Here is an 18,457-nt window from a genome sequence, read left to right on the forward strand (position 1 = left end):
AAAGTGCAGAGAGGATTTAACTGTTAGTGGCTGTGCCGAAAGTGTCCTCATGCTCTGTTCACTTGTTTAGTATTAAGCGGAGGAGGTGGTGATAATGTGTGGGTGGAGAAAGAAGGAAATGTCCTTGTCCCGCCACCAGCAGGCCTCTCCCAAAGGACCCGCCACAGTGAGAGCACAGCTAGACACCCAGGAAGCCACTAAAGGAAAGCTGGAGGCTCCCAGGGTTTGAGTTCGAGGTGTGCAGTATGAAAGATGAGAGCGGATCTAAAAGTGTTGATGGTAACAGACAGTACATACCATGGGGGGATCCTTCCTCCTCTAACTTTATTCTATGAAATAATTTTATTCGAGGGAAAATAGCACGGGCAATGATGATTACAATTCACGTGCTTATTACATTTGTTTTCTTAGTTATCTTTAGACTGTCACTTCTGAGGCTTGCTTTGAAAAGCATTTTGTGAAGCATCTTGCATTATTCTGACCAAACTTGTTTTTTTGTGAATGGAGGTGATTTTAAAGACCTGCTGTAGGTCACTAAGACACATTTAATGATAAGTAATGAATTCTTTACATTAATTAACTTGTACTTTTTCTTTATAAAATACGGTTATGAGCCAAAGTCTCTTTACAAGTATAGCGTTCGACTATCTGCTTTCTTAGTTGTCTGGAGGATAATATATATAAGCAGTTTCAGCTGCTTGAGTGGAGTAATTGAAAAGATCTAAAGGTCAGATATGTTACTCCCTCTAGTCTGTTAGACTTCTGACCATTTCTGTAAATATATTAAAGTTATTTTTTGTTACCTATCCTTTTCTATCCTTTCACTGAAAAGTTGTTGGACTGTTTGTTGCTTTTAACTTTATTGTGCTCCCCAAATCCAGATAGAAAATCAGTCGTTGCTGAGTAAAACTAGCCCAGCCCTTCTTCAGTATCTCAAAGTTATCTTTGTGTTTCAGTTTCTTTTTGAATGTCCTCCGAATGTAACTTTCTCAAATTCTAATATTTGTGTTTTCTTTCCTTCTCCTGTTATTACAAAACTTTGTACTTGGACAGTTTTGCTCTGTAAAGCATTTCAGATGCAGCTTGTATGAAATGCATTATGCAAAATAAAGTTTATTGTATTGTATTCCCAGCCAAACAACATGTAATCTACAGTAATAAAAAATATATCTCATTTTGGGCTCAAAGCATTAATCCAGTTACTGAAAAGAGAATACAAGTGGAGCAAACAAGAGATGAAGATCTTGAGACAGACTCATTGGACTGAATTCCCCCCTCCCCCCCCTTGATGGAAGAATGTTGCAGATTCTAAATTGAGGACTTCATTAATGGCATTATTACTGTGTTATGATTGTTAAAAAAAAAAAAAAAAAAATTTCCTGTAAGGTACACACTACATCCTAAGGTTGGCCATCATTCCTGTTAAGTTTTTTTTTTTTTTTTTTTTTAACCAAGCTTAAGATGAAGCTTTGTGTTTGAAAGTTAGAAGATGGTGGTTGTACATTATTTTATTTAGAAAGTATGAAAATTCATTTTGTTTTGAAGCTAGGTGTTAAACTGGAATAGCTCTTATACCCAGAGAATGGGGCAGTTGTGCCCTTCCCTTGACATTCCTTTGTTGTTTAATTCTTTAGAATCTTAATTGTTTTTTTTAATCCTGAGAGATTAAACAGTAGACTTGTTAAGAAAACAAAAATGAAACTGTAACCAAAATTTTAAAATAAAGTTTTTTTTAAAAAAAACCTGATTTTTAGATATTGTTTTGTTCTTGTCTATTTCAATTGGTTTATAATAGGGCCTGAACTCAGAACCAAGACACTAGAAATAATTTTTTTTAAGGGTTATTTACAGTAAAATGGTACCTTTCTTTTGTAGAATGGTATGTAACTGTCCGCGAATGTCATTTAAGTGTGATATATTGACCAAAACCCCCCGTTTTAATACAGTACTATTATCTTTGAACAGTGGGTTTAACCTTGAAACTTAACAACCCCTCCCAACTGTCTGCCTTCTTGGAGATGTGGGAAAAGTTAGTCTGTTTTGACATAACTGCTTTTAAAAATAATGTAGAATTCATGAAATGTTTATAAGCATTCTTTCCCCACTATGGTATGTTTGTCCATTGATCCTGAAATGGGGTCTTTAAGCAACACACTATTTACCATTGGAAAAAAATTTCACCATGACTACTGTTAAAGTTATTTGTGATGCCACGGAAACATTAGATTTTAGCGTGTTAATTTTTACATATGTTTCTTGTTTATAGTTAATGCTGTGGCATTCTAAAGTTGTATTCATTAGAGTCAATTCCTTGTGATCTAGGCTATTGATTTTCTATCTTAAATTTTTTTTAGCTTTTACATAAGGGATTTTGGGCATTTAGTAATCAGTCACAAAGTTCCAATGTTTTGAAATATTTGTGTTAACATTTGATAGGCAGAATAAAGATGAAGGAAAGAAGCCAGAAGTTAAGAAAGTGGAGAAGAAGCGAGGTTAGTTATTTCCCTTTCTAAGATGTATAAAATTACACAGAGAAAGGAAGTTATATATTTAATTTTTCATGTGTAGGTTTTTAAATCATTTTATACAAGTTCTTAAGTCCCTTACAAATGTGGTTTTTCAAATCCCTAGTGGAGTCTCTACACATTGAACTTGTCAATAAGGAGTCATGCTTACGGTTTTATTGCTCATTTTCTGATGGTCATGTTATTGTAACATGGCCAAAAGCTAGATGTTTTCTCATTCTTTTTCACAAATCTCATTGTTTGAGTTTCTATATTTGGTTAAATGTGTAAGGTGAAACCGCTATTTAAGGATTGGTATAAAGGGGTTAATTACTGGATGCAGACGGCTCAGACACCTATGCAGCTAGAAGGTGATTTTTTTCTTTAAATGATGAATGCTGCTTTCCTGAATACTAAAATATGCCAAATAACTTCTTAGTGATCTGGGCAGATTACTAAGAACCTTTTTAAAAATTCACCAGATCTTGTCATTGTGCTTTGTTTATTAGATTTATACAGAAATACGGATTTTGGAAAAAACTATTTACTGTGTTTCACATTTCAATTTATAGAAACATCAATGGATTCTCGACTTCAGAGGATACATGCTGAAATTAAAAATTCACTCAAAATTGATAATCTTGTAAGTGTTTAATACCTCATTTAAAAATACAGTACTGCCTTTATAGCTTCATGTTTTCTCATGATTTTATAAATATGGGTAATTTAAGAGAAGTGGGACCGCTACTGGTGGTTTTGTATTGCCTTGAGATTTTAAAAATAATCTTTAGGAATAGATTATCCAGGTTGTGGTAATTAATAGTTATGACGTTACTGTTTTGTCACGAAGGACGTGAACAGATGTATTGAGGCCTTGGATGAACTCGCTTCACTTCAGGTCACGATGCAGCAAGCTCAGAAACACACAGAGATGATTACAACGCTGAAAAAAGTGAGTGATCTTGAATCGTGCAGATTTTAAAAACTCCTCATCACCACTTCATTAAGAAGTAATGTTTTAAAAATCAGTGAAGAAAACAATTGTGAGCGTATATTTTGTTTTCTCAGATACGCCGATTCAAAGTTAGTCAGATTATCATGGAAAAGTCGACAATGTTGTATAACAAGTTTAAGAATATGTTTTTGGTTGGTGAAGGAGATTCTGTGATCACACAAGTGCTGAATAAATCTCTTGCCGAACAAAGACAGCATGAGGAAGCAAATAAAACCAAAGATCAAGGCAAGAAAGGGCCAAACAAAAAGCTAGAAAAGGAACAAACAGGTATGTGATGATAAGTTGCTTGCTGCTGGGACTATTTTTTAAAAAAAGCTTTGATAGATGATTTCATTAATGTCTTTATTAAATGATGAAAAGGTCTCATAAAGCACTTAGAAAAACAGAAGCGAAGGTTCAATACTCCTGTGTTTTCTTTTTCATCCAGTTTAAATCATTTTCATCAAGCTTAATTTAGTAGTAAATACTAGTGTTTAGAATACTGTTAGCAGTTATTCTCTGTTCACTTCAATCAGGAAGAATTACTGATCCCACAGTAGACAGGAAAGGAAGTCCCTGTGTCCCCATCAGCTAGCTTCTGCAATTATTAATACACCATCATTGCTCTGTTTTACCCTCATCTGGCTTCTCTGTAACCTCCCTGAAGATTGCTTTGAAGCCAATTCCAGATTTGCTACTTGCACCACAAATATTTCGGGGTATCTAAATATTTGTGGTGGATTCTTAGAATCACAGTATTATTGTCAGTTTCCCCAATTCCATGTTATTAAATGTCTTAATTGTTGCTAAATATAGAAACAAATATTCAAAAGGAGCTGGATTTTTTCTCACTTATAAGGGCGACTTAGAGATTTGTTAGAAAGTGCCCTCATCATTTAATTAATAATAGGACACAAAATTGTGTTAATTAGTAAGCAGTACTTTTGACACCTTCTGTTCTAAAATACCAATGGAAAATACAAAATTTTACTATGGTTCACATTTTTGTAAGAAATAGGCATTCTTTCTGGGGTGCTTGAGTGGCTCAGTTGGTTAAGCATCCGACTCTTGATTTAGCTAGATCATGATCTCACCATTCCTGAGATTGAACCCTGCCTCAGACTCTGTGCTGACAGCACAGAGCCTGCTTATGATTCTCTCTGCCCCTCTCCCACTTGTGCTTTTGCTCTCATTCTCTCTCAGAGAACTTAAAAGATTCTCCTTTCTCTTACATATAAATATATATAGTAACCTTGCTTCTTAACTCAAAAGATTACAGTGTAATTTCTGATGAGGGTACATTAAGTACTAGAAACTTCTGGGCCATGTTTTATTTTTTGAATATTTAGAGGATATTTCAAAAGTATTAGAAGCTCTGATGGTTTCTCCTCTGGAACCCTTCTAAAGGTTCAAAGACTCTGAATGGAGGATCTGATGCTCCAGACAGTAACCCAGCACAACACAATGGAGACAGCAGTGAAGAAAGCAAAGACAAGCACGAGGCCAGCAGTAAGAAAAAGTGAGGACAAGTTTTAATGGGTCATAATGTAGATTTTTAATTCTTAAGTCACATTGCTGTTCCAGTGTTATTTGTAGAAGAATTCTATTTTGATCACTCAATTCCTGAATTCAGAAAGCAAGATGAAAATCAAACAGGCAAAGGGAATAGAGCTAGATAGTAGGATTCTAGTTTAAGCAACTATTGTTCTTTGGATTTCTTTCACTGATGCAGCTTTAATAGTGATTTACGTTCGTACTTTCTTGAATTGTGACAGAATAATACAAAAATTAGAATCACAGGCTATTTTCTGCTGCACCGACTCTAAATAACTAGTTACTGAACTGGGATTATCCAAGTTTTGCCTTGTTCTGCTGCACATTTGGAGGGCTTGGAGTCAGGCATCCCTTCTAATTCTGAAATTCAGGGAAATCTTGTCATCTCTCTGTCATGCCCTCTCTTTAGTAAGGTTTGTAATGTGTTGGTATCAGTTTTAGTATATGTGCTGCCGAAGCAAGCACTGTAATGTTGATATCAAAGAGAATTCAGTTTGAAGCTGGAAATGATGGAAAGGGCCTGGCAACTCACGCTTCTCTGAGTTATTTTTTGTTTGATCTCAGTATTACTTTAGGAAGACACAACATGGTAAAATAAAGCTTTGAAAAAAAAGAAGTCAAGATTATTTTTTTTTTTAATCCTTTGGTGATCTTAAAAACATTATGCATGGATATAATGTGTTTTTCCCTTCCTCTTGAAGGAAAAAAGCCCCCAATCCCAGTTGACACACCTTTCTTTCCTTTCTTTAGGCCATCCAGTGAAGAGAGAGAGACTGAAATATCTCTGAAGGATTCTACACTAGATAATTAGGTTGACATACCTGGAATATAAAGAACATTTGAGAAGTTTGTAATGGTTTTCATTTGAAATATTTAGACTGCTGAAAGTTTTAAATTTTTATAAGCATAGGTTTTGATGTTGAAAACTTGTTTTGAGGGAGAAAAATCCCTTTATATTTGTTTAAAAGTAATTAAAACATTATTGCTAATTGTACTTGTGCAGTATTAACAGTTACATTATTCAGTAAATGTGAGGGAAAATTCATTTAGGAAATGTTAAACTGCTTTTCCAGACATTTGTTGTAGCATAATTTCAATTAGTGTGTGTATGTTAATGTGTAATTGATAGTAGAGAAAACGTTACATTTTTAAAACTGCTACTTGTATAAAACTTTCCTCTTTCCCAAATACTGTGGGTTTTGTGCATAGTTTTTACAAATACTGGATTTACCAGAGTTGTCTTTTCACTGTTTGTGGGTTTTGTAGAAGTTATATGCATTTTTATGGTAGACAAAATGTTACTTCTATACAGGTACTCACTTCTTTTATCAAAAGTTAATTTTAATCTCACAGTCTACATTGTGCTACATTCTGCTGCTTTGTAACAATTTGTGGTCTGTATGCCTTTTTGTATGACAACTAGATATCCAACTGACATTGAACTGACAATTCTACAAGGTACAAAACTCATGTTAACTTTTGAAGGTAATTTAGGTTTTATGGCTGGGAATTCAGTGAAGTCACCTGACTTCCTGCAGAAAGCAAAATAGGTATATATAGGAATGAATCTGGCGTTAGGGTTCAACCATCTAAGATCCTTTACAGGCACTAGTAGCTGAAACTAAAAACTAAATGATAAAAGTTTATTTTTGAGAACTGTCTCAAGTTTCTGAATTTTTAAAAAGTCACACTCATTTAAGGAAGTCACGAAGTATTTTTTTAATTGGAAAAAAAAATCCATGATTCTTATGCAGTAAATAGAAGTAAATACTATAGAAGAAAACTAACCTATTTGAAAACATGGCTATATCAGAAGGGAATTATTATTTAGAGATCCTGCATGTGACAGAATTGTAAGGAGCAGAAATACATGTTGCTCCGAGGCAGTTAGACAAAGTAAAGGAGTACTTTCATAGTCTGTATATTCATGTATATGGACTTAAGTCAGGGTAAATCAAGGGTAACAAAACTTAGGATAACTTAACAAATAGCATTTCTAAGATATTTTGAATATTAGGTCAGTTGGTGGTTTTCAGTAGCTAAGACACTTCTCATGTTTTGAAACTATGAATATGGGGAAAAGGCTTAATACTATATACTACCAGTGTTTGCATGTGACATGCATTGTATGTTCTGACCTCTCAGGTAATTGCTTTCATCTACAGATGAAAAGTCTGAGTTATTTCAGTAATTGGAGTTTTGCTTTTTGAGAGGTCTTCCAGTGGAACCAGGACCCACTGTTTTGAGGGAACTATTGATATTATATCTGGTCCTTAATCCAACTTAAATTTGGACAGACTTATTCTAGTTAAGCCATAAGTGTCAACATTGTAAACTTGTTTTGATTAAAGGATTTTTCTATCAAACTCTACTAGTAAATTCTTTGCTATTTATTTTTGGGATTCTGGATTTGCTTCCAACAGAGTAGTAATTTCTTAGTTAACTTGGTATAGAGATTGTGTTGTCTGGGGAGACAATGTAACTAAATCTTTAGTAAGCTAAGAATGTTGCACTTGTTCACCCTCCCCTTTTCTTCTGTGACCCAACAGATTGATAATAGTTTTACTGAGAAACCACAGAATATTCAACTTCAGGAGATCTATATAATAGCATTCTGATCATTTATGTCTGCTTGTTTGGGCAGGCCTTGCTCTAAACCATTGACTTACATGGCATTCAACGTAACGGGCCTTCTCTTTTCTATTTGCCATAGGCTGGTTCACAGGTAACTACCACCCTGAGAACTTTTAAAAAGTCATAAATACCAGTGACTTCCAGGAGCATTTGCTCAATTTAAATTGTGTACTTGGTCAAAACTCCAGCGCTGAATAAGTCAAGTCACTAAGATAATTTAAATGAGACAGCAAACGAGGGGGGAATATTATTTTTGGTATGTATAAACCACCTAACGTCATGCTTTCTCAACCACTGGAGAACATTTTTTAAAAAGTAGTGGGTGCCCAGGTGGCTCAGTCAGTTGGACATCCCAACTTCGGCTCATGGTCATCATCTCCCAGTTTGTGAGTTTGAGCCCTGTGTGGGCTCTGTGCTGACAGTCTGAAGCAGGCTCCAGGCCTTGAGCTATGTCTCCCTTTCTCTGCCCCTCCCCTGCTCACGCTTTCTCTCTGAAAAATGAATGTTAAAAAAAATTTTTTTTTAAATAAAAGAGTAAGTTATGGCCCTACAGAATGAATCGTTGAAAATTTTCTTAGATGCTTTGGAGAAATTTCAGAAGTACCATCTGAATTGGAGGAACTGAATGTATAAACTTGACTATGTTAATAAGCCTTCTGCTATCATATCCTGTGGTTTCAAATAGTAAGATGGCATTTTACCCACTTTTTGCTGATCTAGCGATTGCCCTGTACCCACACACACTTACCTGGTTGAAGAGGTCAGGTCAAGATGAGGGCTGCCAACTAATTCTACATAAGAGCAAAGGCTTTTATGAGGCTGCGAGGGCTTCACTAACACCTTATTTTGTGCCACTGCTCAGAGAAAGGACCATCTACTGGAAATAGCAAACCCATAATTATAGACCTTAAGAAATGAACTGTTATTAGGTAGAAATGCTTTTATTTTTATGCTGTTTCTCTAACCTTAGAGACGATAAAGACATTGTGACTGAATTGGGAGAAGGTAAAATTATCCTTACACTAGATACCAAAGGTTGATAAAGATAAACCAGTATTGCTTTTCTAAATACTGATTTTTTGTGCACACTCATCCACTATTCTATCAAAATCTCATTCTAACTACAGAGGATACTAATCAAGTTCATTACAGTATTTTCGTATTTGCTTTTCATCAGATAATAAATGTAATTTAAGTTGTGCTCAGTATTGAATTTTACAGTTATAACATCCCCAATTCAAGACCTCTTTTAGGCTTGTTCCAGAGTTAGAAGTTCTTTTGACTTGAGTTTGGTGGGATACCTGTATAACCAATAATACACTGGCAAGTTCTGGGAGTAACCTGGTTAGCCTTTCTTCCTCTATATTTTACAAGGAAATGATAAAAAGATATTTGAGCCTTTGTAATTTTAATGGAAAAGTTAAGAGCCAGCAGGATAACAGTCTTAATGATAAAAGAATTTTACTAGCAGTAATATTTTAACTGAGAGTCTTTGTCCCCTAAAATGAATTGGTGGGCACCACACATGGATTAATGCTTCCATTGGGACCAGTGCACTTTTTGGAATTTTCTGTTTTGAGAATAGGAAAGGAAAATGAATAAAAGTAAACAGACCCTTGCATACTAATATGCAGTTTAAAAATGAAGGAGAAATTCATGTTTACCCATGGAACTTACAGGAATTGGTGAAATCAATAGTTTTGTAGCAGAATTTTCAGTCTGTTCAATTTATTAGCATCACTGGAAACATGAAAGTGAACATTGAGACAGTAACGGAAGCCAGGCCAGGGAGGGGCCTCTGAGTTCTTGACACTGACCCTCTGGTGCTGTGTCTACTGAGTCAGGGAATGAGCGCTCAGTACACTCGCCAGAAGCATGTGTTTGTCCTCCGCACCAGTGGGCTTAACTGGGTATGTAGAACTTAAGTCCACAAAACATTTCACTCCCAATCTCTTAAACTTAGAGGCTTAAAGGACTTGTCAGCTTTTGATCTGTATGGTAAATGTCTGCTCTTAGCCATCCAGGGAATGTGGAACTCAATGGACTTTAAATAAGTAACCTAGGAGAGAGAAAGTAGAATTTATGACACATTTAAAAGGAACAATTTTACAGCATTCTTAAAATTTTCCATCAAAAAGGTTTCCAGAAAGCATTTCAATCTAGAATAGAAAACTAGGTAACTACAATTTTCTCAAATGCTCTAGATCCGGTTGTTTACCAAAGGGGTCCTTTGGACCAGAATCAAAGAGAATAAGTAGGATTATCAGAGTGAGGGGGACAGAAGAATGGAAGAGTTATTTTTGCATGCAAGAATATTGGGTATCATTGCTCCAGAATGAGTGAACCTAGCAATCCACAGGATCTTGACTTCCCATTTCCCAGTGGTCATATTACATAAAATCTGCTATTTTATTCTTTTTTGTAAAATTTTAAGTAATCTCTAGACCCAATGTGGGGATTGAATTTACAAGCTGAGATTAAGCGTTGCATGCTCTACCGGCTGAGCTGGCCAGGTGCCTCAAAATCTATTTTCATAATAACATTAAACTGGAAAAAAAAAAAAACAAAAACAAAAAAAAAAACCTCTTGTCAAGAAATGAAGCACCAATTTAAAGGTTACTTTTGTGAAGGTAGGAGTATATACTCAAAATCTTTTTACATTCATTATTCATTTAGCGAGTGAGTCTCATTAAAATGTTTAGTGTGCCTACTAGTTTCTAACAAAACAAAACCTAATACTCTAAATGAGCCCACTGTGAGATCAGATTACACAATAGCTATTCTGTTTGTTAAATCTACTTTTATTCTCCCTCATTTTTATTACAGATATTTGAATGATGTTATACCTTGGAAGCCTCACGGTGTAAGGTGTAGCTCTCCCATTCTTCAAGAATTTTCAGAACCACTTGATGATCCCACTTGATGTGTCATTAGCTGAAGTTTTCTAATTATAGATTAGTAAAAACCACTCTGGACACAGAATGAATAGGCAGGCCACAAGCCGGGCAAAAGAGAATACTTGAATCTGACAAAGGATTTGTATTCAAAATATAAAAAGCACTCCTACAACTTAGTAAGATAAACACTCTTAATGGGAAAATGCACTAAGTAAGAACCATATTTTGCAATATATTTCCAAACGCAAGTGACTTTATAAAAAAAAAAAAAAAAAAGAAAACACCTGTGCCTTGAACTCGCGCAGGGCTGTGGGTAACTAGCTGACTGTCAGCTGGAGCTAGTTCCTCAGTGGGAGGTTTTGGAAATAAAGTAACCGCCCAAGGAGGCAGTTACGTCACAAGGGTGCACTTTTGTTATTAATTAAAGGTTCCGGGATCAACGTAAGGATAAGCAAGGAATTCTCCCAGTTTGTTGCCTTCTGAATCATAGTGGAGCATCCGAAAGCAAACATCACAAAAGAAACATGGGTCCTCTGGGGCAAAACTGTCATTGTTCGTCACCCATCTGTAATTTAAAAATAAGATGTACATCATCACAATCAACAACTAACATGATCTGTAGTAATGTGTAAACATTCCCACTGTTATCATTCCATCTTAATACTTTACAATCCTTTATATGATAGGTGTGTGTGTGTGTGTGTACAGATAAAGATAGATAAATACAGACATACTACTACCAATACTCTGCAAGGCAAAAGGGCAACTGACAGAAACCCTGCAGAAGTCTCTGAAAGACTTCTTCAAGGTAAGTAGAGAAAAACATAAATTCACATGTGAATGTATCCTACACTTTAGCCATGACTCCCCTATCCTCCAGGTAATGGTTAACATTTACATACACCGTCTTGAAAAACCCACAGTGTTAGCTGCTACAGACCTAATAAACTTTTGTATAACTAACTTATCTTAACCAGTAAATGAGTACTGCTTAATTTGAAAACGCCAGATGTTTCACCTAGAATTCAGGATAAAATGTCGGGTGTGTATATAAACGGGAATATTCAACTGATTGTTTTTTGGCTTGAAATGTTACTGGTCACAGTAAGAGGAAGACTTCAGTCTATTTGAATTCTGCATCTCTAGGTATGTTTTTACATTCCCTGATTTCCCATTTGATAACTGATTCATCATGTTTTCCTGTTGATCATTTAGCAAAGCATATTTTGGTGGGGGCAGGGAGCCCCAAAGAAATCTAGGATACACAATTATCCTCTTTTCCTCTGAATGCTTTCTTTCAAGTATGATCCACAGTTAAAAAGCAAACTAAATGTGCAGTACCACAGAGTAAAAACTTTACGACACCATATTTTAACCTCATTACGTATATGAGATGCTGTGTTATTTTTTCCTGGAGGGGATGCTGTGGGTGAAGCTTCTTTTGCAAACTGCAGACAAAAGACAGAACACGACGGCTCCTTGAAGTCACTGAGAACTGATTCATCCAAAGTCTGACCCACCCCTGGACTTTAATTATATAGAATGTGTTTCCTTGTTTAAATGTTGTGACCTAATTTGCAGCACTTACCTACCAGATAAAACCATATCTATTTATACCCCCAAACTAGAAATCCTCAGATTCATATTCAGAATAGGAAACACTGACATAACTAAAAATGAAAAGCACCTGATTACTGAAAACCAGTAATTTTCAAATGATTACAACTTACCTGGCTGTGTACATTTTACAAACAAAACATTTTCTGGTCCATAACCAATGTTTCTTGATAAGAAGGGGATAAAGGGTCCTATCCAAGCAGTCATCACGATGGACAAGCCTTTTGTACATGAGAATAAATGAAGAGATTAAAATGCACGTTGTTGCGATCTAGAAAGAAATGTATCTGTGCCTCAACGTTTACACAAGAAGTATATTTTTCATTTTTTTCCTTCTAAATGATTTGGGTCGAAAATCACTTGTTTCACTAGTGCTGACCGAACTGTTCCACAGAAACACTCTCCTAAAGATCATTTTGGATTAAACCATGCTTTCTTTCCTGTGAAACATCCCAAAGCTTGCTATGGGGATACGCTTTAACTCGCTCTGAGGGAGCGTATCTTAAATATTCCACCAGAGAGCCACTGCTCACTCAACACTTCATACTTTTTCATGAAATCTAGTTTGGGCAACTATTATACCTATTTAGTTACGTGGTATGTGCCTCTTGTTTACCGTCCTCTTTATTAAAATCTATATCTGACTCCTGGTATAATGTGAACTGACAGGATTTCAGTTTTAGGTGTCAGAATTAAGTCAACTGAAAATGGAAGTCCGTCTCAACTCCGCCAGGGATCAGACGATTGGGTCTGAGTAAATCCCTTAACCATGCTGGACCTCAGATTCTCCACTCAAACAATGAATAGACTGGACAAGAGTGTTCTTAATGTCTCTGACAATTCTAAAATTTGATTATTACCTTTTTTTCTTTTTTTAATAAGAAAGGGTAGCAGTATTACCAACTTTACCATCAGGACATGGTTAATACACTTGTACCAGTTAACCAACTCTTAAGACTATGGAATGGCACTGAACAGTTACATCCACCTGGAGGGTAAAAATGACTTGCAGCCTAAAACTACATTTAAAAACTCCTCACGGGGGGCACCTGGCTGGCTCAGGTGGTAGAGCAAACGACTCTCAGTCTCAGGGGGTGTGGATTCAGGCCCCATGTTGGGAATAGGGACTTGGGGCACCTCGGTGGTTTAGACTGTTGAGCGTCCAAATCTTGATATTGGCTCAGCTCCTGATCTCGCACTTGTGAGACTGAGCCCCGCGTCAGGCTCCATGTTGAGCACAGAGTCTGCTTGGGATTCTCGCTCCCTCTCTTTCTGCCCCTCTCGCCTGCTCATGCTCGCTTGCTCGCTCTTGAAATACATTTAAAGAAAAAATTCTCTCCTGCCCCTGTCACTTATTTTTGTGCACATGATCTCTCTCAAATAAAATTAAGAGTTAAAATCTTTTAAAACAAAGTTAAATTAAAAAAATTTTAAAGTTAAAAAAAATTTTTTTAACTCCTTAGAAGTCCCATACTGTAACTGCCTAGTGTCAACTGTTTCCCCAAGTTGCCTCGAGTTTAAGGACTGACTGATACTGCTGTACAGTAAAAAATGTAAAAGTGGGGGTGCCTGGCTGCCTCAGTGGGGGAAGCGTCTGATTCTTGGTTTCAGCTCAGGTTGTAATCTTGCAGTTAATGGGTTTGAGCCCCACATCAGCTCCGCGCTGACAGTGTGGGGCCTGCTTATGGCTCTCCCTCCCCCTCTCTGTGCTCTCTCTCAAAAGAAACAAAAACAAAAAAACAACTGTAAAACTAAAAGCATAAAAAACTGGATTGTCATCCATCTTCTGCTAATTCTCAGGCACATTCCCCTTCATCTGAGTGAAAGAACAGAACAGCTTCTAAAAAATTTAACACATTATCAAAGAAACGTATGTAATTTTAAGACCTGTAAAACTCTGAGGGTTATGGGCTCTCCTGGCTCTTGCGTCAACAGTTCTTCCCTGATGGCAACTGTTGTCGCATTCTGAACGGTTTCCTTTAAATTTAGCTCTTCCACATCCCTCTTCAGAACCAAAATGACTTCGGTTAAATATTTAATGTTCACATGATACCAAACGAATACTACTTATACCTACACTGCTCAACTGACTCCAGATTCCTTTCATCGTGTAACACATGGTTTTCTAGCTACTAATTCTCTCGTGTTTGCATTTGCCTATGAGTCTTCAATGTACCTGTCGCTAACTCAGTTCTGTCCTTCTGTCAGCGCCTGGGTGGCTCAGATGGTTGAGTGCCAGACTTTGGCTCAGGTCAGGATCTCGTGGTTCGCGGGTTCGAGCCCCGCGTCGGGCTCTGTGCTGACTGCCAGCTCAGAGCCTGGAGGCTGTTTCAGAGTCTGTGTCTCCCTCTCTCTCTGCCCCTCCCCTGCTCCTGCTCTGCCTCTCTCTCTCTCAAAAATAAATATTAAAAACAAAAAAGGACAGCCATGCTCTCCACGTGTGCTGTGCACCAGCGGCAGGTCTAGCGGTTCTAGACGTGCTTCCCGAGCTCTCGGCCGTGCCCCAGTCTTGGAACTCAGCGGCTCGCTCGACGGGCTGCATGGCCGGCGTGCCGGGTTTCCCCTCCCGGCTCTGACAGTCCCTGTATGTCTCCCCCTATTCCAAGGTTTACTCTGTGTGAAGTACTTCCTGGGCTAGCTTCCTGAGGAGGAGTGCACGGAGGTCAAATTGTTCCGACACCGGCCCCTAAGAGCGGGCGCAGGGACTTTCTCAGGGCCTCTGTTCCTATTACTAGAATACTATACACGATGGTTAGATCACTGCTTCACAGAAAAACGCTCTCTCGGAATCAAAGCAGGGATACGGCAGGGCTTATTCCTATCTATGGATCCTTCGTAAACTGACATTTCCTAAATAAGGGTACGAATAGCCTTATGCATGAGAGATACCAGCTACACAAAACTTATCATCACAGAATCTCGTTTTAAACTACTTTAGTCCTTCCCCCTTTATACTTACAAAAGCACTAAGATTTCACATTTGTCAAATCTTAGCATTCTTCTTCTCCCCCAACTGCTTTTATCTCCTTAAAAGTTTGGCAAAGAGACAAGAAACCTAGATATATAGTTGCAAATCTGCCAATAAACTAAGGGGCTGCGATATACAAAGTGGGCGGGTACTGCCTGTCTAATCTACAAAAGGAGCCGCTTCTTCACACTCTGAAGCCTCCCACAAACCGTAAAGTAGTTCGCTCGCACACCTTCCCCAAAGCAACAGTGCAAATGGGTGGGCATTCTACGGAAAGCACACAGTTTTGCTGCTCCCAAGCCAAGCTGCGGTGACGCATCTTATTCCTCTTATTAAAAACGAAAACAAAGAAAAACTACCCGTGCCCTTATACTGTGAACTAAAGAAAAAGGAAAACGAACAAATGACAAAACGTCTCAGGGGCTGCCACTTACCTTATGTCAGTAATGACGACAACATGCTCACAGTCTCCCTGGTGACAATATAAGTACGGAAAACCCAGTTTAATATACAAGTCATTGAAGGTGAAGTCTTCCATTTTAGCGGTCTGAAATTTTCCATAGCCTCTATCATGGGACTCTGACCACTCAATGATAGTTCTAAAGGGGGCAAAAAGGCAACGGTGTTATTCCTCAAAAACCTAAAAATGACAGATTTGTCACAGGTGTGTGACTGCAATTATTTCATAGAACCCGGCGCAATAAAATGACAGTTGCCATCTTGAAGCAAAAATCTCAGTGGCTGATACATGTTGAAATTAAGAACTCTGAATTCTTGGGGCATCTCGGTGGGGGCTCAGTCGGTTAAGCATCTGACTTTGGCTCAGGTCCTGATCTCATGGTTAATGTGTTTGAGCCCCACGTCGTGGGGCTCTGTGCTGACAGCTCAGAACCTAGAGCCCTGTTTTGGACTGTGTCTCCCTCTCATCTGCCCCTCCCCCACTAGGGCTCTGTCTCTCTCTCAAAAATAAACATTAAAAAAAAGAAAAAGAAAAAGAAAAAGAAAAAGAAATAATAGCAAATCATGGGATGCCTGGGTGGCTCAGTCAGTTAAATATCTGACTTCGGCTCAGGTCATGATCCCACAGTTCATGAGTTCAAGGCCTATGTTGGGCTGTGTGCTGACAGCTCAGAGCCTGGAGCCTGCTTCGGATTCTGTGTCTCCCTCTCTCTGTCCCTCCCCTATTAGAGCTCTGTCTCTCTCAAAAATAAACATTAAAAAACAAGAAAAGAAGAAATTACAGTAAATCTTGGGGTGTCTGGCTGCCTCGTTGGTAGCAGCTCGTGATCTGCGGGTCGTGTACTGGAGTCCCACATTGAGCATGGATGATATTTAAAAAAACAGTAATAATAAAATTTTTAAAAGTATATATGTGTTTGTATATACACACACACACACACACGGGACACCTGGGTGGCTCAGTTGGTTGAGTGTCCGACTCTTGATTTCGGCTCAGGTCATAATCTCAAGATGTGTGAGTTCGGGCCCTGTGTGGGACTCAGTACTGACCGCACAGAGCCTGCCTGGGATTCCTTCACCCATCTCTCCACTTCTACCCTGCTCGTGCTCTCTCTCTCTCAAAATAAATAAAATGTTAAAAATCGAAAAACACAAAAAGAAAAAGATTCTCTTTCTCTCTGCCCTTCCCCTGCTTGCATGCACACTAATTCTCCAGAGATATTTTGACCCCAAAACAAACGAAACGGTCTAACAAAACAATTCCTTGGCAAAGATCCTCAACAGACCAGTTTGTGGAGCTCTGTTTTGAGAACCAGAGACAGGAAAGACTGAGACGACTTCTGAAGACTGTACCTGCTCAAATCTCTGCACTCAGGGTATCTTTTATCATTATAAAATGTCCCTTCAAAATAAAAGAAGGCTGATTTGTACAGGTCCTGTTAAGAAAGCAGATGGGATTAAAAGAAAGTCCATTATTAACATTTATGAATTGCTACCAATTCAAAATGTACATGTCATAAAATCACACGTATTAATGTGCTTTATAGTAACTTTGTGCAACTGCACAAAATATGCTTAGCTCATTGGTTTTCAATTTAATGAGAACTTCCTATGGGATAAGTATTAGGCTACTTACCAGGGATAAGAATGTAAAGATATGATGAGATTTACCAAAGGAACCCAAAACTTCAATATTATTTTATAATATGCACACACAGCAGTGAGTTATTTTGGATACCAGAAGTCATGTCTTTGCTATTTCCCCAGCAATAATAACAGTCGTCACAGAATTATGATTTTGGTTTTGTTTTGGGGTTTTTTTTAGGATTTTCAGCATACTTTTACAAAAATTCTCCTTTCAATTTTTCAGTAAAATTTTTGATAATTCTTAGACAGAATTTGAGTACCTATTCTTACTCAAGCACGCTTGCCCCAAAGTACCATAGTGGTCACACAACTGGTCTGAACCCTGAGGTTTCTTAACCTTCCGTCTAGCAGCTTTCCAGAGGGGCATCTTGCTGCATCTTGAGACCAATTCTCACTGCATAGCTGTGAAATGAGACTCTCAGGACGTGACCCAGGCGCCACGGTTTTCCCGAGCTCCCGGGAGATTATCTCATACGTGCAACTCTGAGACTCGGCTCTTCACCATATCCTTAGAATCAAGCCCCCGGGGGAGGGCTTCTTTCTCTCACTTCGTACACCCTCTTCAGACCGCAGTTTCCTCACCCGCATAATCTAAGTTTCAGGCATTACAAAAATCTTACTGTAAGAAAACCAAATTTATTTCCTCCTCTGAAGCTTCTCTTTTTACTTTTCTTTTTAATGTTTATGTTTCAGAGCGTGCACCAGTGGGAGAGGGGCAGAGAAAGAGGGAGACAGAGGATCCGAAGTGGGCTCTGCACTGACAGCAGAGAGCACGACATGGCACTCGAACCCACTGACCGGGAGATCATGACATGGGCCAAAGTCAGACACCTAACCGACTGAACCACCCAGGAGCCCCCAAAGCTTCTATTTTTCTTTCTTTACTCCCTTATCTACAAATTGTCTGTTAATGGCATCAGACACCCTTATCAGAGTGGCTGTACTATTTCTCCTTGGACTGTCCACTAAGTGTCCCTGACCCACTGTTTCCTCATGTAACATAGGGGTATAACCAGCACCTCCTTTCCAGGTAGGATAATACGTACTATAGTGCCATATGTAGCTGCTAATAACATATAAACTGCCACTAAATATACTTCTGGACCCTCAAAGAGGTACGCTAGGGTGCAAAATAAAGGCTCTGAAAGAATACTGCCTTATTTGGGGAACAAAAACAAAAGTT

The 18,457-nt window shown here is 38.0% G+C and overlaps 2 protein-coding genes across 9 annotated transcripts in view; one reads left to right on the top strand and one right to left on the bottom strand.

Annotated features, from left to right (window-relative positions):
• Window positions 1-7,423, top strand: part of PSIP1 (PC4 and SFRS1 interacting protein 1) — a 41,134-nt gene extending 33,711 nt beyond the window's left edge. The window contains exons 11-16 of one of the 5 annotated variants that reach the window (XM_039240920.1): window positions 2,437-2,492; window positions 3,077-3,147; window positions 3,355-3,456; window positions 3,573-3,786; window positions 4,906-5,017; window positions 5,803-7,423. In XM_039240920.1, the coding sequence (XP_039096851.1) occupies window positions 2,437-2,492; window positions 3,077-3,147; window positions 3,355-3,456; window positions 3,573-3,786; window positions 4,906-5,017; window positions 5,803-5,863 (616 nt within the window). In that variant the 3' untranslated portion in view covers window positions 5,864-7,423. The other 4 variants (XM_039240924.1, XM_039240923.1, XM_039240921.1 and 1 more) reach the window with 4 other exon arrangements.
• Window positions 7,424-9,397: 1,974 nt separating this feature from the next.
• SNAPC3 (small nuclear RNA activating complex polypeptide 3) overlaps window positions 9,398-18,457 on the bottom strand; it is a 38,137-nt gene continuing 29,077 nt past the window's right edge. For 3 of the 4 annotated variants that reach the window (XM_039240929.1, XM_039240928.1, XM_039240925.1), the window contains 5 exons: window positions 16,981-17,063; window positions 15,603-15,767; window positions 12,314-12,421; window positions 10,533-11,148; window positions 9,398-9,745 (listed from right to left, as the gene is read on the bottom strand). In XM_039240929.1, the coding sequence (XP_039096860.1) occupies window positions 11,001-11,148; window positions 12,314-12,421; window positions 15,603-15,767; window positions 16,981-17,063 (504 nt within the window). In that variant the 3' untranslated portion in view covers window positions 9,398-9,745; window positions 10,533-11,000. The remainder of the gene's footprint in view (window positions 9,746-10,532; window positions 11,149-12,313; window positions 12,422-15,602; window positions 15,768-16,980; window positions 17,064-18,457) is intronic. The other variant, XM_039240926.1, reaches the window with a different exon arrangement.

Source organism: Hyaena hyaena, unplaced genomic scaffold, assembly GCF_003009895.1.
Source record: "Hyaena hyaena isolate Hyena2069 unplaced genomic scaffold, ASM300989v1 scaffold_185, whole genome shotgun sequence".
Classification (NCBI taxonomy): Eukaryota; Metazoa; Chordata; class Mammalia; order Carnivora; family Hyaenidae; genus Hyaena; species Hyaena hyaena.